The sequence below is a fragment of the Sturnira hondurensis genome, unplaced genomic scaffold, assembly GCF_014824575.4.
Source record: "Sturnira hondurensis isolate 20B ecotype Veracruz unplaced genomic scaffold, ASM1482457v3 Scaffold0021632, whole genome shotgun sequence".
NCBI lineage: Eukaryota > Metazoa > Chordata > Mammalia > Chiroptera > Phyllostomidae > Sturnira > Sturnira hondurensis.
The window spans coordinates 2,605,061-2,632,500 of NW_028094263.1; the positions used below are offsets into that span (position 1 = coordinate 2,605,061).

Here is a 27,440-nt window from a genome sequence, read left to right on the forward strand (position 1 = left end):
GACCACCAGAAAACAGCCTTGATGGCCGTGGAAACTTCGGGTGTGACGGGGATAAAAGTCAGTTCCTTGGTCCCTGGCTGGTGTAGCTCAGTGCATTGAGCGCAGGCCTGCGAACCTTACAATCGCGGTTCGATTCCCAGTGAGGGCACATGCCTGGGTTGCAGGCCAGTTCCCAGCAGGGGACCCACGAGAGGCAACCATACATTGATATTTCTCTCCTTCTCTCCTTCCCTTCCCCTCTAAAGATAAATAAATAAATAAATAAATAAAACAAGAAAGTCAGTTCCTTGGGCCTGGGAAGTTCTGGGTTGCCCAGAGGTAAACAAAGCACCTTCCTAAGGATTAGTGAAGCAGGGTGTTAAAAACCATTGTAAAAACGACTTGATATTTGAAATTCAAGCAAGCATGGAAGAAGTCTTTGTAGGGATGGAGGAATGAGAACTTTGCTGGACTGTCTCATAGGTATTTGACAGCTGCTCTTGTTTTTCTTCTGAATGGGATGTATGGGCAGATGCCACAGGCTCCTCTGTGGTCGGGGGTCTCTGGAGCTCTGCCCGGAACCCCACTGGGTCAGCAGCCACTCAGCCCTGCCCTGCGTGAGCACCCATTGCTCACCTCAGGCCACCTGACTGTGTGCAGGAGGTTTCATGCCGTGTGGAAACAGTTAACAGACCTCCTCAAAGCACCTCATCTGCACCCACTGGGACTGATGCCGTCGCCTAAGAAGGCTCAAGGCTTGCTTCTGAGGCTGTCTCCAGACACTCCCTAATAATAAGATTGTTTATCAGGTGGTACCATACAGAGCAGCACCATAGCCTGCTCGTGGAAACCCCAGGAGGGCAAAACCAAGGCCGGGACTGGCTGGCTGGGTCCCTAAGGCTATAGTCAGTGGCAAAAGGTAGAACCAGCTCCCTTCTGGAGCCTTGCACCAACGGTGGAGGTGTGGTGGCATTTTATAAATTGCAACCTGTTGCTTAGTCTCCGCATTGATGGACCACCCCCATGAGCGGGGGAGGGGGTCCCCCTGCAGGTGGATCCAAGTAATTGCCGCTTTCTCTGCCCTCTTTCCAGCAGGGGGGCCAGTATTTCCCCGGAGTCTCCTCCTAGTCCTGGGAGATGCTCCAGCGTCAGCCTTTGGAAGGCAAGGAAGGGACTGAGCCAGAAAAGAGGGAGAACCGTTCCGTAGCAGAGCTGAAAGAAATCGTCACCCTGGCTTTTGTGAGAGGGAAATCCGAGGCGCACAGGGGGCTTCTGAACGCGCAGCAGCAAAGCAAGAAGAAGAAGAAGAAAAAGAGGTTAGGATTGAAAGAGGGGGAGTGGGGATCCACGTTGGTAAGCGCAGGAGGGACCTGGGAGGAAGGGGGCCTTGGCTGCTGACGCATGGGGGGAGAGAGAAACTGATGCGACCCTCAAAACCACACCACTCTCGGTTCACACAAAAAGAACCCCCTTTTGATCATCTGTTTGATAGAATGCAAGAATGGTGCATGTAATCGAAAACCACACTTTGCACTAGTCTTCATTCTGTTTGCGTTTAGACTGTCTTTTATTATTTTGGAAAAATGTGGCGTGTGGAGGGGCAGGCGTCGCTGGGCCCCACCTGGGACTGGATGTCCCCGCACGCCCTCTCCCGTTCAGGTAGGCGCGTCGGTCTCTGTCTTGCCGCTTTTCTTTTTCTCTTTTCCAGATGATTGGTGATCAATCTATCCAACTGCCGATATGAGAGTGGTGAGCATCTGCATTCAAGGAATCTGCCATGGGGGCCCCCTGGATTCCCCCAAAGGCTTGGGAAGGGTCACTCCTCTGTATTTTTGAGGATGAAAAAGGGGGGTCTCCAAATCCTGTTCTTTGCTTCTCTCAGCTCCTTTAACTATTTGAGGGTGTTGGGAAGCTCACTCCCAGAAAACATGGGTTCGGCCGCAGTAACGTGTCCTCCAGCTGTCTCAGGTGCTTGTACGTGGTATGGGGGGGATCCGACTGCGGAGGAGGCAGCGTTACTACAGCCAGTGGCTCTGTTTTAGGGCACAGGTTCCACACTGGCCGGCCGGCCGGGAGCTGGACATGACCTTCAGGTCTACCTTGTACTACAGAGCAGGGAGTCGTCGTTATTTTAACTTCCAGTTCATGTGCTTTAGGCTGGTCCTGACTCCTCTGGCCACTGCAGGCGCTTCTCCTTCCCAGGCCCCTGAAGGCATTTGAGTTGGTGTTGGAATCAGTTATCAGTACTAACAGGGACAGGGGGAAAAGGGGTGTCATAGCATGTATGTGGTTTTGAAATATATTGTGTAATTTTTTTTCCTGCCAGCTCACTTGACTAATTAAACTTGGCTCTGGCTGATGTTAAGGATTTCGGTTTCTATTCCCTGGACATTCAGAGCTTCGTGTTTGGGGGAAAGCCAGAGCCCTACTTCCTGGCCGGGGGGGGGGAGCCAGGGCAGATAAAACATTCACCCCGATAACTACCTATGGGGATTGTGGGGGGGAGCGGGGGGCGGGGCGTCTTCTTCAATAGCTTTTGACTCTGTGTTTCTCTCACAGCAGCGATGTGACCGGGCAGAGCAAGGTGGCTTTCAGTCCCCAGGGCTAACAGGCCTTTCTTTCTCCAACCCCTTGGCAGTGCGCAGGGCTGCCCAGCAGTACGGCCTCCGAGAGGGAGGAGAAAGCGATGACTGGACTCTGTACTGGACTGACTTCTCTGTGTCACTGGAGCGGGTGATGGAAATGAAAAGTTACCAGGTATCTGGGTCAGAGCTGGTTCTCAGCAAAAGTGTGGCATCTACCTCGTGGGGTCTCCGTGGTCCCCCAAGGGGCTCTCACACGTACTGCCATGTCCGCCACTGTTCATGGATTCTGGCTTCCTTTGCAGAAAATCAATCACTTCCCGGGGATGAGTGAAATCTGTCGCAAGGACTTGCTGGCCAGGAATATGAGCCGCATGTTAAAGTTGTTCCCTAAAGATTTCCACTTTTTCCCTCGGACCTGGTGTCTTCCTGCCGAGTGAGTGCCAACCTATGCTCCCTCATCCCCTGCTGGCCCCAATTCCACTTCCCCTGGGATCAGCCATCTCTCTCCAGTTTAGGAAGAGAAGGGATGCAGGGCGTGGCCAAGGCTGAGAAAACACCAGGCTCTGCCTATAAAATTAGATGATATTTAGGCCTTGGGTGCCTTGGAGCCTGAGCCTGCTGTTGGGATGAGAACTGAGTCCTGACTTCGAAAGCTGTTGGTTTTGAACTTGTTTCAGCCTTTTAACTGTGTAGTTTCTGGATTTTTAAGGACCATGGGCACTTCTGCAGGGAGAGAGATGATGGTTAATGCCTGGGTCAAGAGCAAGGAGGAATGCCTGACCTCTGTCCCAAGGCAGTGCCATGGACAGCGGTCAGCGCTTCCCCACCTCTGGTCTCATTTTAGCCATAGTGAAACTGGACATCCATTGCTGGTACATAAAATACTCTGGATCACCCCACCAAGAAACAGGAGAAACATGAGAAGACATGAACACAAACCGAGTGCAATCTGGTTTTTGAGATGAGGTGGAGGGGACACTGAGTGTCGCCATCAGAACGATACTCATATAGCACAGGCCCTGGAGAAATCCCACGCTTCCCTCTTTGCCCAGTGCTTTCCTGAACCCAGAGCTCTGGGGTTTGCAGACTTCCTCGCTTGCCTAGAACAACTTTCAGGGCTTAGCAGCAACTTAGAAGGAAATGCGTTTGCCATCAATCAAGTCAACAGGCGCCTCCAGGTATTGTCACCACCGAGGACACAGTTGAGTGACTTCTCCCGTGGTCACGAGGCTCCTTTGAGTTAAAAGGCAAATCAAGAAATAGAGCAAGACTGAGACTTATAGTTCACTAGGTTTCTTTCTTCTGAATATACTTTCTGCAAACCGTGTTCAAAACAATACACGCTTGTTCTCTCTCACACTCCAGCTGGAGTGGAGATGTTAAAGGGGGAAAGCTGAGCCCAGAGCAGGGCAAGAGACTGACCCAGGGCCGCACCACTGGGCCTGAGCCAGAGCCAGATCTCCGCTCTGCGGATCCAGAAAATCAAACTCCCTGGTCATGGCTGATGTCATGGGGTGTGCGGTATGTGTGAGCACGCTGCCCGCATGAGGACAGGGACAAGATGGGCGTCATTATGCTCATGGTGCAGATGACGGACTTGAGGCCCACAGAGGTCAAGTCCTTGCAAAGGGCTACACTGGTAAGGAGCGCTGCCTGGGTTTCATCCAGGCCCGAATTCCCTCCGAAAGCCCATCTCCTCTCCACTGTGTGTGTCCCTCCGATCACCGGACCTCTGGGCATCTATTTACCAAGTGCAAGGCTTTTGTCACATTACTTTTTGTTTGTTTTTTAAGTAGAGAGCTAGCATTCCTTTTTACCGCTCCCCAGCTAAAAGTGTATCTGGTTCCCTCCCTGTCCTGGTAGCTGGGGAGATTTGCAGAACTACAGCAGGTCAAGAAAAAATAAGACGTACATCTGTAAGCCGGATTCGGGCTGCCAAGGAAGAGGCATATTCATCACGCGGACGGTGAGAGAAATCAAGCCGGGGGAGGACATGATCTGTCAGCTTTATATTTCAAAGGTACTTCTTCATCGCGATTGTTTATTTTATCCCCACAGTGGCCTCCGGCTGTAGCTCCACTGGACCGAATAGGAAATGAGGGAACGGAGGGCGGGCGGGCGGGCAGGGTGTAAAGCCGAGTCCTGTCTTCTGCCTCGGGCTCTGTCTGACCAAGCCTTCTGACCAGGGGTGTGACATGTGCCTGGGACAGAGTGTTCCTCCTCCTGGTAGCCCTCCCTGTGCGCGGGTCTGGCCCTGCCGGGCTGGCCCCTTGCCTCTAACAGACGAAGGCTGAGAGAGCGCCTTTGGTCTGCGGAGGCCCCAGCTCACTGGGGAGAGGAGAGAAGTCCTGGAGAAATCTTGGTGACCCGCTCTTCTCCATGACTGGAGGTCAGAGGTCACAGCGGTCTAGCCCATGCTGGGAGGGAGCCCTATGGAAGTGTGCGTGGAGGGGGGAGCTCAGCCAGCGCTCAGGTCAGCACTGCGGGGAGCACTCTTACTGCGCTGCAATGACATCGTTGCCCTGGGTGGTGACAGCGTGCTCTTCATTGCAGGACTTTGTAATGTTGTTTTGTTTAACTGATGGGAGTTCTTGTAGAGGTGGGTCCTCAGGCCATTGGGCAGAATAGGAAACTGAGGCACAGTGTGGTTTAGTGACTCCCTCGAGGCCTCGTGGTGGGTCACAGAGCCCCAACCCCCCTTCCCTGTCCCCAGTTCTGGCTCAGTCTGCACTCTCTAACAAGAGGCCGCATGGGAGCTGACACCATGAGAACTAGATGGGCGCTGATGATCTTCAGGTCCCAGTTCCTCCTCCAATGCCTGTGTTGCTTCTCTTCTCTCCTCCCAGCCCTTTATCATTGACGGGTTCAAGTTCGACCTGCGAATTTACGTGCTGATGACCTCCTGTGACCCTCTCCGGATTTTTACGTATAATGAGGGGCTGGCCCGCTTTGCCACCACCTCCTACTCCCACCCTTGCACAGAAAACCTGGTGAGCTCAGGGGGCACGTCGCCTTGACCTCCTCCCTTAGCATGATAAAAAATCCTAGTTAAGGTGTAGCCAGTGGATTGAGCGCGGGCCTGCGAATCAAAGGATCAAGGTTCGATTCCCAGTCAGGGCACATGCCTGGGTTGCAGGCCAGGTCCCCGGTGGGGGACACATGAGAGGCAACCACACATTGATGTTTCTCTCCCTCTCTTTCTCCTTCCCTTCCCCCCTCTCTAAAAATAAATAAATAAATATTGAAAAAAACATGACTTAATAATACACATACAAAATATTATATCCAATAACTACAGAATCATACTCTTTTCAAACATAAGCAAACACTTTAAAAATTTACCATATGTAGAGCCATAAAGCAAGTCTTAAATTCTAAAGTATTAAAATCAGCCCTGGCTGGTGTAGCTCAGTGGATTGAGCGAGGGCCTGCGAAGCAAAGGATCAAGGTTCGATTCCCAGTCAGGGCACATGCCTGGGTTGCAGGCCAGTTCCCAGCAGGGGACACAGGAGAGGCAACCATACATTGATATGTTTCTCCCTCTCTCCTCCCCTTCCCCTCTAAAGATAAATAAATAATTTTTTTAAAGATCCTACTTAAATTCACATTCGCAAACGTTATGGATTCGGCTATCACTTGCTGAACACTTATACCATGTGCTGGGTTGCAAACAGTCTTTCCTTTAGCCCTCCGCAGGGACCCCAGAAATAGGGATGGATCATCACCTCCCTTTACAGAGGGGAAACAGAAACCCAGAGAGCAGAAGGGCTTGTCCAAGGTCACAGCGCTAGGAAGAAATCAGCCGGGACTCCAGGCCAAGTCTGCCTGACGGCAAAGCCCGGGCTGCAGTTCCACACCCCTGACGTGTCTCTCAGGCAGGGCACCACCCAGTCTCTGGAGGAACTGGAGTTTCTGACACCGTAAGGTACCCCCTTACGGGTACCCCCTCTGACTTCCTCAGTTTTGCCAGTTTCAGTAAGCCCTGAGACTTCCCCCCTCTTCTCCATCTCTTTAAGCCTCAGGGGCCGTGTGAGGGCACAGACGGGAAACGGGACCTGCCCTTGCTCTGACCCCACAGACTTGTGTCTCTTCCCCCAGGATGACGTCTGCATGCACCTGACTAATTACTCCATTAATAAGCACAGCTCCAATTTCATTCAAGATGCTCACTCTGGCAGTAAGAGGTAAGCAAGTGGCCTCGCGCCTCTTTCCTTTCCCTGCCCGTCCCAGGGCTGCTCTCGGGGGCTGGGCCCAAACCCTGCCAGTCCCCAGCAGTGCTTCCATTGTGGGTCACGTGCTCTCAGAAAACGTTTCTTTGCCTCTAAACCCACAACAGACTCCTCAGTCTCTGCCCTCTGGCAGTTAATCATTAAAAGAAGGCCCTGTCATAAACCTTAGGAGAACAGGAGGAGGAGAGATAAACATGAACTGTTTCCCCGGCTGGGCGCGCGCGCGCGCACACACACACACACACACACACACACACACCCAAGACTCACTGTTGTTACAGTTGGCCCTTCGGACATTTCCAAACCAACCGATATTTGCTGATTGCTGCTCTGCCTCGGGAGAGGGGCGTGCCAGGCAGCTGTCCCTAAGCTTGTGGTTCCCTGGGGTGTTGTCTAGTAGAGCTTCTCAGACGCTGTGTGGCGATGCCTGGTGTGACATGACGTGTGTGGCTAGCTGACTTTAAGATTGTCCAGAGGAGGGAAAAATGAGTGGAATGCTCGAGTACCCTCCCAAGCGGCTTTTATGTGCATACCGCCGTCTAATCCCATCTCGCTGGAGTTTTAAAGAAAAAGGGGGACTGAAGGGTGTGAATACGACCAGACGGAAGGGAGAGTCAGAGGAAGTGTTTGTGGAGGCCTCTTGTGTGTCGGGGCCTGAGCTGGGCACTCTGGGTGCCGTTTTGTTTTTTTTTTTTTAGTAAATGTTTACAACACCATGGCAAATGTGTTATAACTGACCCTTTGTAGGTGGAGAATATGAGTTAGGCACCCTCTCCATTCTACAGATTCAGACACCAAGTCCGAGAGCTTCAGTAGGTTGCCCAAGGTCACACAGTTCTAAATGTGACAGAGGCACAGGAACAAGTATAAAGGACACATGGACAATAACTAAGGTGGGGGGTGGAAATGGGAGGGAGGTGGGAGCACTGGGTGGGGGGTAGACAGGGCAGGGAATATAAGACAGAAAACTGTACTTGATCAATAATTAAATAAAAAAAATAAATGGGACAGGGGGACAAGGAGGTGAGTCTGCAGGACTCCAGGGCACACGCTCCTTATCCTGCACCCAATTCAATGGACTGATAAACAGCAACGTGTTTGACTTCAGAGCACAGGGAGATGTTGCGACGCCCTCAGTGGCAGAGTTCCAAAAAGCAGATGGCAAACCACTAGGTTAAACCTGCTTGAAGGGGACATGCTGGGTGTGGCTGGTGTTTCCAGGAGACACCAGCCATCCATCTAGTCTGAAGCCCTCCCACCCCGTCTCCCCACCAGGACTGTGGGCACCAGCCGAGCCTCCTGCGCTGCTACCCCTGGAGCTGCAGTGCTTGGTCAGGCCTGGCTGCCAGCTGCTCTGACTCACCCCCTGAGTCACCTTGGGCAAGTCCCTTCATTGCTCTGAGCCTCCATTTTTTGGCCTTTAAAATGAGGGTGACAAGACTCTATTCCTGATATTTTCAGCCCTGCCCACCTCATAGGGACACTGTGAAACTCAAATGACCTATGAGAGCAACATGGGCAGTGTGCGAAGTTCATGTTATCCTTTTGTTTCTTAGTCTAAGGGCATATCATTGAAGGGTCCTCATTTCCCTCCTCTTATGAGAACTGGCGCTCCAACAACAAGCTTGGGGTCCTCGCGACTAGGGGTGTCAGGGAGTGCCAGGACCAAGGCGAGGGTGTAGGGCGTTGTTCTGCAGCCCCACCTTCCTCCTCCTTCCTGCCTCTTCCTTCTCACCCTTTCTCCTCCCCTCTCTCTCAGTCTGACCTCACGCCCTGATCTTCTCCATCCACCCTCCCTGCCGGAGCAGTCGGCTGTCCCCCTGGCCCCTGCCCTGTCCTCGGTGGCTTGGCTTCTGTCCCCTGAGCTCCAGGCCCCTCTCTCCTCAGCTGCACGCAGATGTGTCCCTGTCACTGCCAGCTCAGCTTTCCCACCGTGGATGCGTTCCCTGTCCCGGCTTCCACTTCAGCGTTCCACGCTGGTCCCCCTGCCCAGCTTCTCCATCTGCACTTTTTAATCTGCAGCTTTAGAGTTTGGTATCCTCTTGGAAGGTTCCTTTTCCAGCAAGTCCTTGAATCGTGAACATCTCTCCTTCAAATGTCCCTTTGTCTCCTTCTTTCCACCAGGCCCAGGCCTCACTTCAGCCTTAGACCCAAGGCCTGGGTTGACCTCCTTGCTCTTCCCCCCTGGCTCCAAACACCTCTGCCTACCCTCGCTGTACCCTCATTTTCTCACCTGTAAAATGACATAATAAAATAAGAATTCTGGCTGGCCAGCTTCACATACATGCTGTAAGGACCTGTTGAGATGATGTGTATGAATGGGCTTTGAACACAATAACTCCCGTGCACGTGGGTGCTGTCATTATTTATTACACATTCCATATACTCATTGCTTCCACTCTCAGTAAGCAGTGTGACTCCTTGGTGCCTAGAACATCAAGTTCAAACAACTATAATTTAACCAGACCCACTTTCCACTATTCTTACTATGACACGAATAGGCAACGTTTTACTTTTTGAGTACTTGCAGTAGGCCAGAAAGTTCCGTACCTCAGTCCAGTGAATCCTCACAAACACACTGTATTAGTATCATCCTGATTTTACATATTAGGAAACAAGTGCAAAAAGGTTAAGTAACTTGCCCGAGGTGGCACTTTTAGGAAGTGCCAGAGCTGGAATGAAAACTTCTGAGGCCACACCTTGACCTCTAGGCACCACTGCCTGTACTATTTCATCCATGGCGTTCTGCCAGGGCACTCTCTATTTTTTAAAAAAAATGTTTTATTTATTTATTTTTAGGGAGAAGGGGAGGAAGTAGGGAGAGAAACAATGTGTGAGAGATACATCCATTAGTTGCCCTTGGTACACCCCCAACTGGGGACCTGGCCTGCAAGCCAGGCATGTGCTCTGACTGGGAATCGAACCAGCGACCTTTTGGTTTGCAGATTGGCACTCAATCCACTGAGCCACACCAGCCAGGGCAAGACACTCTTTAGCTCACATTTGTTGTATAGGCCTTGCTCATTCCCACCTCTCTGCCTTTGCTCTGCTCTGATAGAAAACATGGGGTAATGTTCTTTTTTAAAAAATATATTTGATTGATTATGCCATTAACATTGTCCTATTCCCCCCTTCATTCCCCTCCACCCTGCACCCCATCACCATTCCCCCCGCCCCTAGTTTATGTCCATGTGTCACAAGTTAAGAACCATGGGGTAACATTCTTGAAGGTCATTCTGTTTCACTAAGCTTCCTGTTGCCTCCCCTGATGGGTTCTGGGCTCTGGTCCAGCCACATAGCCACTGTAGTGACGGTGAACCCATCTTCTCTGTGGGCGTCTCTTTCCTCACTTCCCAGGCGGGAGGACTGGGCTCCACCTCTAAGGACAAGCCTGTGAAATCCGAGTGTACCCACCCACAGTGACCTTTCCACCTTTGGACTCCCGCCGCCCTGATGGTCAACATCAGCTGGAGCCTCTACCTGCCCTTTGCTTGGTACACATGCCCGTCTTGTGTCCCCTGTTGTACTTGAGCTCCTTGAAGGTTAGAATGGCGCCCTGGCCTTCTGGGTCTTGTTGCTAGGCAGAGTCCTCCCTTCTCTCCCTCTGTTTTCCTTTCTCTTCCCCATCTTTTGCAACAGTCTGCTCTCCATACTAACTACTTCTCAGTTCTTTTCTCCCCTGTATTCACTGTGTTCTGGGTCACAGTGAAAGTGCCCAGGCAGGTCTTACATTTCATTATATCTGTGCCCACTCCAGGGCTGTGGAGTCCTGAGGAGTGTGGCCCCGAGGCTCTCGCAGGCCTCTTCTGAGCTGACGTAGTCCTGGTGACATCTCAGCTCCTGGGTGCCCATCCCTATTGGCTCTGGGGCACCTTCCTTTCCCCAGAAGTTTCTGGTTGCCAGCATGCCATGGCCTTAGACGACCAGAGGTGGGCTGCCCTTCATCCCGGCCTTCGGTTCCCCTCCAGGAAGCTCTCCACCTTCAACAAGTACATGGAGAGCCAAGGCTACAATGTGGATCAGATATGGAGGGATATCGAGGATGTCATCATCAAGACCATCATCTCGGCCTACCCCATCATCAAGCACAACTACCACACCTGCTTCCCCAACCACACACTCAACAGCGCCTGCTTTGAGATCCTGGGCTTCGACATTTTGTTGGACCGCAAACTCAAGCCCTGGCTGCTGGAGGTAGGGAGGCTGGGCGGAGGGTGGAAACTGGCCGCTGTTCTCGGGGTCAGCTGGCTTCAGGCTCACCTCTCCGCCCTCCCAGCTCAGCTAGATAATGTTTAATCGACTGAATTGCTCCGGTTCCTTCCACAGTGCTTGCTGCCTGGGGCTTGTCCCTTAGCTGAGAAGTGGCCACCAGAGGGGGGTAGATGGCAGGGAATTGGAGAACTCCTGTGCCTTTTTGAAGTTCACGGAGACTTGGAAACGCAGATCTCAGGCACCGAGTGATTCTAAAGACAGCTCTCCCCTTTTAACTGAGTCGTCTCCCAGAAAGGGGGTGTTCTTCATCAAAGCTGGGTTGATGACCCTGGCCAATATGGTTCATTTGGTTGAAGTATCGACCGAAAGGTTACAGGTTGGATCCTGATCAGGGCACATGCCTAGGTTGTGGGTTCGATCCCCAGGCGGGGCACATATAGGAGGCGGCCGATTGATGTTTCTCTCTCTATTGATATTTCACTCCCTTTCTTCCTCCCTCCCTTCCCCTTTCTTTATAAGTATGTCTTTGGGTGAGGATAGAAAAAAAAAACTTTTTAAAGAAATTTTATTTTTATTTTTAAAAAGATTTTATTTATTTGTTTTTAGAAGGAGGGGATGTCCTGGCTGGTGTAGCTCAGTAGTTTGAGCTCAGGCTGTGAACCAAAGGGTTGCCAGTTAGATTCCCAGTCAGGGCACATGCCTGGGTTGCGGGCCAGGTCCCCAGTGGGGGCCACATAAGAGGCAACCACACATTGATGTTTCTCGCCCTCTCTTTCTCCCTCCCTTCCCCTCTCTCTAAATAAATAAATAAAATATTTTTTAAAAAAGAGGGCAAAGGATGGAGAAAGAGAGGGAGAGAAACATTGGCTTGCAACCCAGGCATGCACCCTGACTCAGAATCGAACCCTCGACCTTTTGGTTTGCAGGCTGGTGCTCAATCCACTGAGCTATACTAGCCAGGGCCAATTTTTTTTTAAGTAATAAAACATAAAAATAAAAATACGGGTTGATGAATCTGAAGAGCAGATGGGAGCTGTCAGGCCTGGCTCTCAGGACGGAACCACTCAGCTCCCACACTAATAGAGAATGGCCTGGTGTCTGTGGCCACAGGAATGGGTGTGGGGGGCACTCAGTGAGTTTCCTGCTTCCCCTAGGCCCACAGGGTGGTGGGAGGAGGAGGAAGAGAAGCTTCTGGTGGCTGTCTCTTTCCCAGATTGGGCGGGGGTGGGGGTAGTACAAGTCAGAGATGCTAGTGCCAGCTAGTCAGCGTCCGGAGCAGGGAGCCCAGAATTACAGGTCAGATACCTGGGGCTTTGCCTTTCCTTCCCTCCCAGTCTTTGTTCCCAGGTATGGGTGGGAATATGGCTGTTTGGCACTCTTACCCAAAGAGTGGAATTAGCTAGCAATCAGGAGCAAGCCTGCAGAAACTGCTGGAACTCTTCAAATGTCACATAGCACCTCTGAACAATATGGACTTTTCTGTGAGTGGGAGTGAGTCCTCTCCCTTCCCCCACCCGCCTCCCCTGCAACCCTGGTCAGGGTCCCGAGTGCATCACTCCTTCCTACTCCCTACTGTCCCGTCTGGCCCTTTGGACTGACCCTTCCACCTGCTCTGTGGATGCCCAGTGCACGTGAGGGATCACCACACACACCATAGAGGGGACACCAAGGACGGGGTCCTCCCTGATACCTCTCCAGAAGAAAGGACTAAAATAGAAGCTAGTTAAACTAGAAGGGTTCCACTTCCTCCTTTCCTCCCTGTGGCTCCAGGCCAGACCTCTCCCTCTCCCTCTCCCACTTGTCTTGGTAGCCAGGGCCCCCAGGTGGGCTTAGGGAGCTCCCCGGAGGTGGCATTTGGGCCTCACTCTCTGCTTTCACTCTGGACAGCCCAGCTCCCAGCTGCCGTCTTGCCCTCACAGGTCAACCACTCTCCGAGCTTCTCCACGGACTCCTGCGTGGATAAAGAGGTGAAGGACAGTCTGCTGTATGACACCATGGTCCTGATCAACCTGGGAAGCTGTGACAAAAAGAGAGTCTTGGAGGAGGAGAGGCAGCGGGGGCGTTTCCTGCAGCAGTGCCGCTCTCGGGAGAGCAGGTACAGCAGCACTCCTCGCCCTCGGGGGGCGGGGGGGCCCTATTTTTTAATGAGTTCTCCACTCCCAGTAAGACTGGCCTGGCCCTGGCTGGTGTGGCTCAGTGGATTGAGTGCCTGCCTGTGAACCAAGGGGTTGCCGGTTCGAGTCCCAGTCAAGGCACATGCCTGAGTTGCTGGGTCGCAGGCCAGGTTCCCTGGTGTGGGGTATGCGAGAGGCAACCACACATCGATGTTTCCCTCCTTTAATTAAAAACAAAAAGACTCCTCAGTGGATGAGCCAGGGCTCTCCCCTGAATCATTCTCCTCCTCTCAACTTGGCCCTAGATAGCTCAGTGGCACTTGGTTTCCCCACTGTAAAAAGGACTTACTGCTCCTCCTTCCCTGGCCGCCACCTTCCCAGGGGACTGTGAGGAAGAATGAGATCATCAGAGCTCATAGAAGCTCATCATGCTCATCCAAGAAGCCCCTCAGATTTAGCAAAACACAAGCTATCATTCTGTGGAGGACAGGGTCGGGGGGGGGGCTGTGACCTGGAAGGTGGGGACAGTCTGCCTCGTCAGAACTAAGCTGAGAGGGAAAAGGGCTTTCCTTGTAACAGGAGAGAATTCAGTGAAGTGTTGGGAAGACTGTTCTAATCAGCACTTCGTGTGTTACGTTGGCTCTCCTGGGAGGGCTAGAATCTTCTCAGGGCAACGTTTAGGAAAAACCACCTGATGACCGTTGGGGGCAAGGCTGCCTCCGCCGGGCCCCAGATGACCTCCAGAGTGGCCATGTTCCTTCCAAGCACTGGGCCATGTCCCAGCACAGCCCTCTGTTCTGGTTGCCAACAGGATGGAGGAAGTCAAGGGTTTCCAGGCCTCGCGTCTGGCGATAACCGAGAAGTATGAAAGGGAAAACTGTGGAGGGTTCCGCCTGATTTATCCCAGCCTGAGTTCGGAGAAGTATGAGAAGTTCTTCCAGGACAACAGCTCCCTCTTCCAGAACACCGTTGCCTCCAGAGCCCGGGAGCTGTATGCCCGGTAGGAAGGCACCTGGAGGCGGGCGGGGGTGTGGAGGGGACTGTGCTCCGCCTGCGGGTGACTGGCTTGGGGCTTTGCGGAGGGCCTGTGAGCTACACGGCTAGGGAGACATTTGCTCTAGTCTCATAAGGACCGGGAATTGGAAGGTTCCCTGTTGTGGGGCGTTAAGTAGATATGTGGCTGTTTCTAGAAACTCACCCCTGAGATAGGTACCCCCACCCGACTCCAGAACGTCCCGCCCCTCAGAGCTGCCTCCTGGTTTGGGCAGGTGTATAATCTAAGAGCTGGAAGGGACTCATGCCTTCCGGTCCAGTGCCTACCCACCACCTCATTTCATGGCAGGATGGAGAAGACATTGTATAGCGATAGTGACAGAAGTGAGCTGAGCCCCTGTCTCCTGACTCATGTGACTACATTATTTCTACTACATCCCTGGTCAGACAGGCCCAGGATAGGTAGAGGTCCAGTGTGGGAGCCCTTGACTTTGTCCTTCTGCCCAGACCTCTTCTCAGCCCTTGCCATGTATGGGATCTAGCCTACTGGGAGGTGGGGCGAGAGATAGAGGTGTGGTGGAGTGGAGTCCCATTCTTGCACGTCTCTTTATGGATTCCATTGCTTAGACTGGGAATGGTATGCGAACGATGACTCCTTCGCCTCCTGTTCTGTGACCTTCAATCACTGTGCAGACTAGACATGCTGGGGTGGGGGGAATGTGGCGGTCTCTGCTCTTTGCCTGGTCTTGTCTACCCCACCAGGAGAATGCCCTCACGTGAAGCCCCTCCCTAACCCACATGACACTCACTTTTCCTCAATGGGCAGGCAGCTGATCCAGAAGCTGAGACTAAAAGAGGAGAAAAAATCCTTCCAAACGAAAGAGAAGAAGGTAGAGACGCAGGGGGAGTCGGCAGGTGAACAAGCGAGAGGCAAGGGCTTGAAAACCTGGCAGCAGATGCAACAGCAGAAATACAAGGCCGCCACCACCTACGCCTCCAAACAAGTAAACCTGGATGGGAGGGGAGCCCCGGTGCCCAGCACCCTTCCCCGACTGGGGCCAATCCGTGGGTGGTTGCCGAGGAGACCACTACTCAGAGCCCAGACACACTGAAGGAATGGGGCTGCACGGAGGGCTGGGCCACCGCAGGGGGAGCCTAGAAGTCACAAGGAGCCCAGCCTCCTTCAGAGGATCCCTCCACCCAGGCAGAGTGGGTGCTCACTGGTCTGTCCTTCTTGCCTCCGCCAGTGGGAGTTAGGAGCTGGGAGGCTGGCCAGAATCCCCACGTAGAGAGTGGACTCCAGGACTACATGTACTCATTGTCCTTAACTCCAGTTTGGGTTGTAACACTCCCTTCCAAGAGGCCAGGGGCACAGCTGAGAAAGGAGGCCGCAGGAAGGCGTTTCTAGGAGGCAGGACCCTCCGGACATTGCATGGGTGGCTGACCACAGCTAGGTCCTTCCAGCCTGTTCTCTGCTCTAAGTGTGGACCATATCCTGGCTGCAGGCCAGTTGTCCTGTGATTTGAATCTCTGGATTCCCCTTCTCTGCCTGCCTTTCTCTTCTGGCTCAGTGGACAGATTCAGCTGATTTTTAGTCCCTCCCCTTCTTCTCAAAGACTCACCCAAAGGGACAGGATTAGAACAGGGTTTTGTGTTTCTGTTTTTTCCTACAACTTTGTTGGGGTTGTAGACTCTCTGAGGATCTGATAAAAGCTATGGAGTCTTTTGCCATAAAGTATACAAAGTTATAGCTTTAAGTGGTTCAAAGACCCCATGAAGCCGCCCATGAGCTCTCTAGGAGACTTGGACACCGACTGCTTTCCTTCTCCGCATCTCCTTTGTACCTACTCTTGGGTGCAGATGAATCTGGAAGTAGACAGAGCTGGGTTCCCAGGAGCTGTGTGTTTGGTTTCCTCCTTTCCAGTCCTTCCAGCCATTGACTTTAGAGTCCTGTGCCCTTGACATGCTCTTGAATGTCAGAGATGCAAAGAAAAATGAGACAGAGAGCAGCCTTGACCAGGAGGCCCCCAAGGAGGAGGAGGACCCTGCTCCTCCCAAGCCTGCGTCTGCAAGACATTGCTCCTCCGTCCCCGACCTCAGAAATTCGAGGCTTCTCAGCTGCTCTGGGCTGGAGCTCAGTAAACCCACCTTCGGAATCAAGGAAGCCAAGTCTGCCTCTGCAGTGAATGTATTCACTGGCACTGTGGTGAGTGGAGTGGGCGACGTCCCAGAGGGCCGAGCTCAGGAGGTGGTGATGGGAGTATCGCTTTCTTGTCCCTTCTCTACCCCTGTTGTCCTGTGGCCCTTTGAGTAAGCCGTTTCACCTCCCTGGGCCTTGATTTCCCCACTCACGAAGCCCAAGCTGTGGAATGGCATAGCTGCTAAGAGGAGAGACTGACACTTTTGGGGCTTTTCGAAAGGCCATCCTGTGTAGTCCCTCTTTTTAGGCCGAGTAAAGTGTGTGCTTCGGGGATTTGGCTGCCACTGTTTGGGTCCTAGGGCTGCTATAACAAATTGCCACCCACTAGGTGGCTTAAAACATTAATGCATCCTCTCAAGTTAGGGGGACTAGCAGTCTGAAAACAGGTGCCAGCAGGGCCATGCTCCCCCTGAAGGCTCTCCAGGAGCTTTCCTTGCTTCATGCTACTTACCAGTGGTTGCCGGCCATCCTTGGCATTCCTTCGCTTGCGGCCACGTAAGTCCAGCCTCTGCCTCTGTCATCGCATGGACTCTCCCCGCTTTGTTTCTCCTCTATATGTCTTCACATGGCCTTCTTGTAAGGATGCCAGTCATCAGATTTAGGCCTCACCCTAATCCACTATGACCTTGTTTTAACTTATACCTACAGATATCCTTTTTCCAACTAAGGTCACATTCTGAGGTTGTACGTGTACATGAACTTGGGGAGGGGGCACTCTTAAACCCGACACACCACTTAAACAGTGTTTCTCACACACCTCTTAACTGAAGGAAAACTGAGATCCCCAATGTAGACTTAAATTGTTTTTATAAATATATGCAAGTATAAAACCAGATACAAAATCTTTATGCTTATAACTCCTATGTAACTACAAAACCAAATCAAAACAAACAAGGCCAATAAAATTCACATCAGAAATATGACTTTAATGTGACCGTTGACTTTCTACTTTTGCAGACACTAGGTTGCCACAGGAATGCGGCCCTGACAGTTTAAGCACAGGTCTTTGGCATTCATCCTAATTAGGCCCACCAAGGGCGGTGTGATGACCCGACTGTAACTACGGGGAAATTTTCAGCATCTTGGGCCTTTGCTTGGTCCAAGCACAGGATAGCTTAAGGCAGCTTTTTTTCAAATTTCTAACCACAGCCCACAGTAGAGATCCATTTTATTTTGCAGCCCATCACATAGATACACGACCAGAAAAAGTTTCTACAACAATGCTTCGCCATACTAAATATTGTGACTCCTTGGATATTTTCTATTCTGTGCTATTCTGTTTTATCCTCTTTAAAAATATCCGTTACAACCCACTAAATTAATTTCATGACCTACTAATAGGTTTACAACCCACAGTTGGATAAACACCTTTAAGAGAGTGTGGAGCTTCATGGCATTGGACTTGGCAATGATTTCTTGGATACGACACCAAAAGTACTGGCAACTAAAGCAAAACTAGATAAGTGGGGACTACATCAAACTTAACCAACAGAGTGAACAGGCAACCGGTGGAATGGGAGAAAACACTGGCAAACCATGTATCTGATAAGGGGTTAGTATCCATGTTATATACAGAAGTCTTACCACTGCCAAACAACAGTGACACCACATTTAAATAAGCCAAAGACTTAAATAGACCATTCTCCAAAGCAAAATAAGCCAGTCATGAAAAGACAGATTCCACTGACATGAGGTATGTAGCATAGTCAAACTCTCAGAAGCAGAAAGCAGAATGGAGGTGGCCAGGGGCTGCAGGGCGGTACAAAGAGGTTGTTTAGTGGGTGTGGAATTTCAGTTCTGCAAGTTAGAGAAGTTCAGAGATCTGTTGCCCAATGACGCGCATACAGTTAACGCCACTGGACACTGAAAAATGGTTAAGATGGTAAGTTTTATGTGTTTTTTAAGCACACACATGCGCCAAAAGAGTACAGTTTGGACCCTGGCATCTCCTTGTATTATATATATGGCTTCCGTCTAGTCACTTTAATCTCCACCAGCCTCGGTTTCCCCAGCTGAAAAAATGGCGGGCCTACTAGTGGATTACTGTGAGGATTACATGAAAGGATTCATGAAAACGCTCAGAGTGGGGTCTGATGCACAGGATGCAGCGAGCATTGGCTCTTATTTTAATATCACTGCTACTTCTTAAGAATGCCTTTGCTCCTTTCTCACGAACCTAGGAGTTAAAGCAGTGCTACTTAACTGTAAAGAGATTAAAAAAGTAGGGCAACAATATTTCTTTTTATAAGTAGAGATGAGGATTGAATTCTTATGGGTTCTTTTTTTTTTAATGTTTTATTTATTTATTTTTAGAGAGAAGGGAAGGGAAGGAGAAAGAGAAGAGAAACATCAATGTGTGGTTGCCTCTCATGTGCCCCCTACTGGGGACCTGGCCCACAACCCAGGCATGTGCCCTGACTGGGAATCAAACCAGCTACCTCTTGGTTCCCAGGCCCGCACTCAATCCACTGAGCTACACCAGCCAGGGCCATTTTTTAAAATTTCATGTGTAGGAGGCTGATTCAGTCAAAATCTTTGGTTCAGTATGCTGCATCACACTTGGTTCATTCAACACATTTACCTGTTTAATTTATGTACTGGGTCAGCAAAAAGGTTCGTTTGTTTTTTTTCCATAAGATGGCTCTAATAGCACTTAGTTGTCTTTAACTTCATTTAAAACAATTTAATGTTGTTAGATTGTATTGTTGACAGCTGTTATTATCAGTGAGCATTAAAAAAATCAAAATTAGTGTATTTTGTGCAGTCATTTTAATATTAAAGATAGAAAAAATAAGCAACATGTTTGGCATATTATGCTTTATTATTTCTTTTTTTAAAAGCATTCTTTCTTTATTTATCTTTAGAAGGGAAGGAGAGAGGGAGAGAAACATCAATGTATGGTTGCCTTTTGTGTGTCCCCTGCTGGGAGTTGGCCTGCAGGGAACTGGCCTGCAACCCAGGCATGTGCCCTGACTGGGAATCGAACCACGATCGTCTGGTTCGCAGGCCCGCGCTCAATCCACTGAGCTACACCAGTCAGGGCTATGCTTTATTATTTCAAGAAAAGTAAAAATGCAACTGAAACACAAAAAAAGATTTCTGCAGTGTATGGAGAAGGTGCTGTGATTGATCAAATATGTCCAAAGTTCATGCTGGAGACTTCTCACTGCATCATGCAGTTGGGTAGACCAGCAGACCGGTGGAAGTTGATAGTGATCAAATTAAGATATTAATTGAGGATAATTAATGTTATATCATGCCGGAGATAGCCAACACACTCAAAATATCCAAACCAGTTAAGTTATTGGTGAAAATGAAAAATGTATCTTTTATTTTGCGGAAAAAACTAAACAGACTTTTTGGCCAACCCAGTACTTACCCCGTTTTCCCCTATACCCACCTCCATTCTCCAATCCACCATCTTTTGTTAGTATGTTTCTTTGCAAAGTAAAGATTTCTTAAATGCATAAATTGAAAATTTACTTAAATTTTATTGGGTTATATATCTCATTCTATGTCCTATTTTTTTAAAAGATTTTATTTATTTATCTTTAGAGGGGAAGGGAAGGAGAAAGGGAGAGAAATATCAATGTATGATTGCCTCTCGTGGGTCCCTCACTGGGAACCAACCTACAACCCAGGCATGTGCCCTGACTGGTAATTGAACCGAGATCCTCTGGTTCGCAGGCCCACACTCAGTCCACTGAGCTACACCAGCCAGGGTATATGTCCTATTTTTTCTTGTTGAACCCCATTTTTCTTTAAAAAAAATTAAACTTATATATTTTGAAATGCTCAAATCTTAAGTATACAATTCTACTTTACACTGTTAATATGGTGGATTACAAAGACTGATTTTTGAAAATATTGAGCCAACCTTGAATTACTGGAATAAACCTCACTTTGTCATAGGTATTTTTAAAAAATATTTTGTTTATTTATTTTTAGAGAGAAGGCAAGGGGGGGGGAGAAAGAGAGGGAGAGAAACATCAATGTGTGAGAGAAATATCAATCAGTTGCCTCTTGCATACCCCCAATGCAGAGGGCTGGCCCGCAATCCAGGCATGTGCCCTGACTGGGAATGGGAATCCAACCGGCAGCCTTTCTCTCTGTGATACGACACCTACCCCACCAAGTCACACTAGTCGGGGGGGGGTATTTTTTTCTTTTTGCACATTTCTGGATTCCATTTGCTGATGTTTTGTTGAGGATTTTTATGTCTGTGTTCATAAGAGATATTGGTCTGTAGTTTTTTTCTTCTACTTTCTGTCTTTCTTTGATATTAAGATAATGCTGACTCCAGAAAATAAATATGAAAGTGTTCTTTCCTCCTTTGTTTTCTGGAAGAGATTGTGTAGAATTGTCATTATTTGTATTTAAATGTTTGGTTAGAGTTCTCCAGTGAAACTATCTGGGTCTTAAGGGTTGTTTTTTGGAATACATATTCCTTCAACTACATTTTCAATTTCTTTAACAGTTATGATTTTTATTTTGAATGTTTTTTATTTTTGAGGTATTGGTTCATTTTAACTGTTGTATGTATGTATATATGAAAAATTGTTGCCCTGGCTGGTGTAGCTCTGTGGATTGAACGTGGGCCTGTGAACTACATGATCACGGTTCAATTCCCCGTCAGGGCACATGCCTGAGTTGCAGGCCCGTTCCCAGCAGGGGGTGTGCTAGAGGCAACCACACATGGATGTTTCTCTCCCTTTCTTTCTCTCTCCCTTCCCCATCTCTCTAAAATAAATAAATAAAATATTTTAAAAAATTGTTTATAGTAGTCTCCTATTATTCTTTTAATGTCTACAGAATCTGTAGTGAGGCTCTCTTTCATTTCATATTTTTTGTTAGAATTTTAATTTATTTATCTTTAGAGGAAAGGAGAAAAGGAGAGAAATATCAATGTGTGGTTGCCTCTCGTGAGCCCCCTGCTGGGAACTGGCCTGCAACCCAGGCATGTGCCCTGACTGGAAATCAAACCATGATCGTGTGGTTCGCAGGCCCACGTTCAATCCACTGAGCTACACCAGCAAGGGCTACTTTAAGGATATTTTTGTTGGACCTAGAATTTTGGGCTGACATTATTTTTCCTGCAGCACTTTCAAAATGTTGTTCCACTATGCTCTGGTTTCGTTTCTTTTCCTTCTTTCCTTCCTTCCTTCCTTCCTTCCTTCCTTCCTTCCTTCCTTCCTTCCTTCCTTCCTTCCTTCCTTCCTCTCTCTCTCTCTCTCTCCTTCTTTCTCTTTCTCTTTTTCCTTCTTTAATTTATAACATTGTCCCCTATATGCAATGTATCATTTTTTAAATGGTTACTCTCTTTATCTCTGGACTTCAGCTATTTGGTTAAGATGTGTCCGAGTGTAGTTTTATTTGTATTTATTGTATTTAGTATTCTTGAGCTTCTTGGTTCTGGAAATTGATGACTTCTAACGAATTTGAGAAATTTTTGGTCATTATTTCTTCAAGTGTTTTTTCTGCCTTATTTTGTTCCTTTCTATTTTGCTTTTTGTATCTGTGACTACTGCAGGTACCTCCTATAAGTGAAACCATACAGTATTTGTACTTCTGTGTCTGGCTTATTTCACTTAGCATAATATTTTCAAAGTTCATTCATGTTCTATTATATACCAGAATTTTCATATTTTTTAAGGCTGAATAGTATTCCATTATATACTNGAATGTTTTTTATTTTTGAGGTATTGGTTCATTTTAACTGTTGTATGTATGTATATATGAAAAATTGTTGCCCTGGCTGGTGTAGCTCTGTGGATTGAACGTGGGCCTGTGAACTACATGATCACGGTTCAATTCCCAGTCAGGGCACATGCCTGAGTTGCAGGCCCGTTCCCAGTAGGGGGTGTGCTAGAGGCAACCAAACATTGATGTTTCTCTCCCTTTCTTTCTCTCTCCCTTCCCCATCTCTCTAAAGTAAATAAATAAAATATTTTAAAAAATTGTTTATAGTAGTCTCCTATTATTCTTTTAATATCTGCAGAATCTGTAGTGAGGCTCTCTTTCATTCCCAATATTGGTAATTCATTTATTCTTTCACTTTTTTTTTTTTTTTTGGTAAGTGTTGCTAAGAATTTATCAATGTATTTACTTTTTTCAAAGGACTGGGTTTTGGTTTCATTTTCTGACCTTGGATTTCATTGATTTCTACTCTTTATGAATACTTTTTTTCTATTTACTTTGGATTTATTTATTGTGTGATGTGATTTCTCTTTAGCCTAAAAAACTCCCATTAGTAATTATTGTAATGCACCTCTATATGCTGGTGATGAGTTTTCTGGTTTTGTTTATCTGAAAATGACTTTATTTAGGTTTTACTTTAAGGATTTTTTTTGTTAGAATTTTAATTTATTTATCTTTAGAGGAAAGGAGAAAAGGAGAGAAATATCAATGTATGGTTGCCTCTCGTGAGTCCCATGCTGGGAACTGGCCTGCAACCCAGGCATGTGCCCTGACTGGGAATCAAACCATGATTGTGTGGTTCACAGGCCCACGTTCAATCCACTGAGCTACACCAGCAAGGGCTACTTTAAGGATATTTTTGTTGGACCTAGAATTTTGGGCTGACATTATTTTTCCTGCAGCACTTTCAAAATGTTGTTCCACTGTGTTCTGGTTTCGTTTCTTTTCCTTCCTTCCTTCCTTCCTTCCTTCTTTCCTTCCTTCCTTCCTTCCTTCTTTCCTTCCTTCCTTCCTTCCTTCCTTCCTTCCTCTCTCTCTCTCTCTTTTTCCTTCTCTTTCTCTTTTTCCTTCTTTAATTTATGACATTGTCCCCTATATGCAATGTATCATTTTTTAAATGGCTACTCTCTTTATCTCTGGACTTCAGCTATTTGGTTAAGATGTGTCCGAGTGTAGTTTTATTTGTATTTATTGTATTTAGTATTCTCGAGCTTCTTGGTTCTGGAAATTGATGACTTCTAACGAATTTGAGAAATTTGTGGTCATTATTTCTTCAAGTGTTTTTTCTGCCTTATTTTGTTCCTTTCTATTTTGCTTTTTGTATCTATGGCTACTGCAGGTACCTCCTATAAGTGAAACCATACAGTATTTGTACTTCTGTGTCTGGCTTATTTCACTTAGCATAATATTTTCAAAGTTCATTCATGTTCTATTATATACCAGAATTTTCATATTTTTTAAGGCTGAATAGTATTCCATTATATACTACATTTATCCATTCATCTTTTCATGCACATTTGGCTGCTTTTGGCTATTGAGAACAATGTTGCTGGGAACATTGGCGACCATACTTTTTCAAAAGGAACTATCTAACATCTTATTTTAAATGTATACCTAGGAACAGAGTTGCTGGTCACAGGGTATTTGTCATCTTATTTGACCAAGCATTTCAAGCTGGCTCACCAGAATGGCTGTCTACATGCTCATCAGCAGCGGACGAGAGTCCCTGTACCTCTCTCCACACTCCTCCAACAGCTTCTAATGTTTGCCAGCCTAATAACTGTGAAATAATATGTTTCTCTGATTACCATTCTCTAGTGTTTAAAACCCTGCCATGTTTAAAGACCTCCAGAGAAAGCTCTGTGGACGCCCCCCACCATCTTCTGCCCTAGCGTTTTACGTATTTTTTCCTCACCTTCCTGCTGATGAAATCAGCTCAGTCTGTTTAAATCAAGAATGACATAGAAAGGAGCCCTTTGTTTTCCATGGCCTCATTTTGCATTGTTTTCTCTTCTAGCCCTTAACTTCAATAGACACCTCCGAATCGACTACCCAGGTCTCAGACTCCCCTGAGTCTCTCCTGAGCACCATCGTGACGGTCAGCTCTGAATGCAGCAGCCCAGAGGTGGACAGGGTGGTCTCCTTCATGTGCAAGAAACAGCAGATTGCCGAGCACTTTCTCCAGGAGAAAATATCAAAAATTTCTCTGCCTATGACATCCCAACACTTCTTGGGGAATCTGAACCCGAGATGGGCTTTACTAAAGAATCACCTGAGGAAGCGGCATCTTTCAGAGCTACTCACCAAGGCTCGACTGAGGGAGACGTTCTCCATGTCCCCAGCTCTCTACAACTCAAAGCTGGTGTTAAGTAACCAGTCACGTGAGTGCCAACCTCTACAGGGAAGTGCCAAGAGCTTAGGGGATGGAGTAAACAACAGAATCAGTCCTAATATGGGGGAAGCATCCAGTCCGGAGGAGTGTGCGTACCCTGTCCTTAGGCAGCCTCCAGTCTTATTGAAAGACAAGAACAGCCCTGGCTGGTGTAGCTCAGTGGATTGAGCACGGGCCTGCAAACCAAACAATCGCGGTTCAATTTCCAGTCAGGGCACATGCCTGGGTTGCAGGCCAGTTCCCAGCAGGGGCCAGTTCCTTGCAGGGGATGCATGAGAAGCAACCATACATTGATGTTTCTCTTCCTCTCTCCTTCCCTTCCCCTCTATAAATAAATAAAATATTTTAAAAAAAAGAAAGACAAGAACAATTAAAATAGAATACTATGTCTAGGGTACCCTCATTCAGGCCCGTTCAGCTAAGTCTGCACCAGTGGGGGGCATTAAGTATGAAAAAACAGGGAAGAGAACCTATCTGGAGAAAAGGAACAATGGATGATTCTGATTCCAAATCAGATTTAGGCCAGGCGATCCTAGAAATTGCCAGAAATTAGCGCTGTGAGTCTAGCAGCACAAATGGGTAATGCCAATGGCTTTGCCTTTCCAGAAAACTCCTCCTCGCCCCAGGAGTGCTACTTCCACAGCCAGAGCTCTGGAGGGAAGAGGCCGCTGGACGTGTCCTCCGTCCTCCTCCTGAAGAATTCTCCCAGCCGGGGTGCTCCTGTGAGGGATCTAGTGGTGATCGCCACCTCAGCCCCGCTGGGTCCGAGGCCTGGCAGAAGACACACAGGGGCGATGAGAGACCCGTGTATACAGCATCCAGAAGCGTACGGTCACTGCCTGATCGCTGGCCAAAAACCATGTGACAGGAAATAGGTAGGCCCACCTGTACTTCCTTAAGGTGCCTGGCTCGTTGGCAAGCACCATGTGTGTATATTTCTGGAATGTTGGGTAGGTAGGTGGATGGCTGGGTTGATTAAGATATACAGGTAAGTAGATAATTAAGACTAACCTGTATTGAAATGTGACCCCTTCCCCCACCCCCGGCCATGTATATTTCTGCTGTGACTGATCTGTCCCCACTGCTTTAAGTGCACTTTGCCTCATCTTTCACTTATGGCTAAAATTGAGACCATCATGAATACAGGTCCCAGCAGTAGAATCATGTCAACTGTGAGAGATTGATTCCCACACCTTTTGTGCTGTGCCGGTCTGGGCTAGGTAGGTCCAGGCCACTTGCCCCCAGGGCTGGCCCTGTAATGGAATACGCTGAGGGGGCTGAACAACCGGACAGTGATCCTGAGATTTGGAAACAAAGATCTTTAAGCTTTCATTCTACCATATGAAACGACCAAAAAGAGTGAGGAACCCTGTGTTAGAACTCTGGTGCTTCTGAAGGAAGGTGGTGTGTAAAAACTTACAAGAAGTCTACAACACAGAAGTGCATACAGGGTGGAGCAAGAGTTGATTTACAGTGGTACCTATAGAAAATGCTAATACAACAGTTAATAAATAATAATACAAGAAGAAATTCTGTGTTTTGCATACTCACAACTGTAAACCAACTTTTGCCACACCCTGTATAGGGGAGGCTGCCTACTGAAGAAGGCTGTATACATTTTAATCATTCCGCTCACTCCTGCCAGACTGACCAGGCTGACCAGGCTGACCAGACAGTCTGACCTGGCCACGCTGTGACTCACACTGCAGAAGGGCCAGTGAATAAACATCGGCCCATAGGCATAACTCTCAGTGCTCGTAAAAATGCATATTCTGGGGCCCACTTTCAGAATTTCTGATTCAGTAGATCCTAGCGGGGGAGGGAATCTGCATTTTTAAGAAGCTCCTCCAGGTGGTTTTGATGGCTTTTTCACCATCCTCAGAGAAATATGGGGCCTGGTGTTTTTTGGATTCCCTGATGACGGGAATCATGCCGGGGCCACTGCTAAGCCTGTAGTTTCCTAGGCCACATCTGGAAATTCTGATACAAGAGGTTCAGGATGGGACCCTGGGAATTTGCCTTTTGAGGAAGCACGTGAGGTGCGGTAGTGACGACTGTCCTCCTCCTAGACCCAGCCTTGGGCAAAGGGGGGTGACAGCCAGGTCCGACCTGTGGGCCTGTTTAGTGGATCAAAACTCTCGGATGCTTACAGAGCTCACCCCCACCCCCTCTGTCTTCCATTCATCATTTTTCAGTACTGGAATTTTAAGTAAAGATATGGTTGCTTACATATTTATTGCGATTTATGCTCCTACTGTTTAAAATAAGAGGGCTGATGTAGCAGATTATGATGAAAGTTTTTATTTAATATGATTGTTCAGATGAAGTTATAATGATCAGAAGTCACACAGAGAAAAGGAGGAGGTAATTATGTTAACAGGGTGTGATCACGTGCTTCCTGCATCAACCAATGAACTTGGCTCTGAACCTCTTAGCAGAAAAAGCCAAACAGACCTGCGAACCAGACGATCGCAGTTCAATTCCCAGTCAGGGCACATGCCAGGGTTGCAGGCCAGTTCCCTGCAGGCCAACACCCAGCAGGGGATGCATGAAAGGCAACCATACATTGATGTTTCTCTCCCTCTCTCCTTCCCTTCCCCTCGAAAGATAAATAAATAAAATATTAAAAAAAAAGAAAAAAGAAAAAGCCAAACAGCATTCTGTTTTGGTCTTTTTTGCCTCCCCAATCAGAATAGATATTCCCTCCCCCCAGCTGGTGTGGCTCAGTGGATTGAACAGCAGCCTGTGAACCAAAGGGTCACTGGTTCGATTCCCAGTCAGGGCACATGCCTAGGTTGAAGGCCAGGTCCCCGGGTGGGGGTGTGCAAGAGGCAACCACACACTGATGTTTCTCTCCTTCTCTTTCTCCCTTCTTTTCTCTAAAAATAAATAAATAAAATCTTTAAAAAAAAAGAGAATAGATACTCCCTAAGGACATGAACTATGCCTCTATAATCAGACTGGGGTCTCCCTGGGGCAGGGGTCTTGTGGCCCATCTCCCACAGACTGGGCACTCCCCAGTCTTGGTTATTCCATTCC

At 48.3% G+C, this 27,440-nt stretch overlaps 1 protein-coding gene across 2 annotated transcripts in view; it reads left to right on the top strand.

Moving 5' to 3' along the window:
- The first annotated feature begins 1,631 nt into the window (after nucleotides 1-1,631).
- Nucleotides 1,632-27,440, top strand: part of TTLL6 (tubulin tyrosine ligase like 6) — a 28,564-nt gene continuing 2,755 nt past the window's right edge. For both annotated transcript variants that reach the window (XM_037033483.1, XM_037033485.1), the window contains exons 1-13: nucleotides 1,632-1,728; nucleotides 2,618-2,736; nucleotides 2,867-2,997; nucleotides 4,428-4,584; nucleotides 5,411-5,554; nucleotides 6,663-6,748; nucleotides 10,762-10,987; nucleotides 12,925-13,100; nucleotides 13,931-14,119; nucleotides 14,939-15,116; nucleotides 16,037-16,318; nucleotides 24,027-24,390; nucleotides 25,008-25,276. In XM_037033483.1, coding sequence (XP_036889378.1) covers nucleotides 2,716-2,736; nucleotides 2,867-2,997; nucleotides 4,428-4,584; nucleotides 5,411-5,554; nucleotides 6,663-6,748; nucleotides 10,762-10,987; nucleotides 12,925-13,100; nucleotides 13,931-14,119; nucleotides 14,939-15,116; nucleotides 16,037-16,318; nucleotides 24,027-24,390; nucleotides 25,008-25,276 — 2,223 coding nt within the window. In that variant the 5' untranslated portion in view covers nucleotides 1,632-1,728; nucleotides 2,618-2,715. The remainder of the gene's footprint in view (nucleotides 1,729-2,617; nucleotides 2,737-2,866; nucleotides 2,998-4,427; nucleotides 4,585-5,410; nucleotides 5,555-6,662; nucleotides 6,749-10,761; nucleotides 10,988-12,924; nucleotides 13,101-13,930; nucleotides 14,120-14,938; nucleotides 15,117-16,036; nucleotides 16,319-24,026; nucleotides 24,391-25,007; nucleotides 25,277-27,440) is intronic.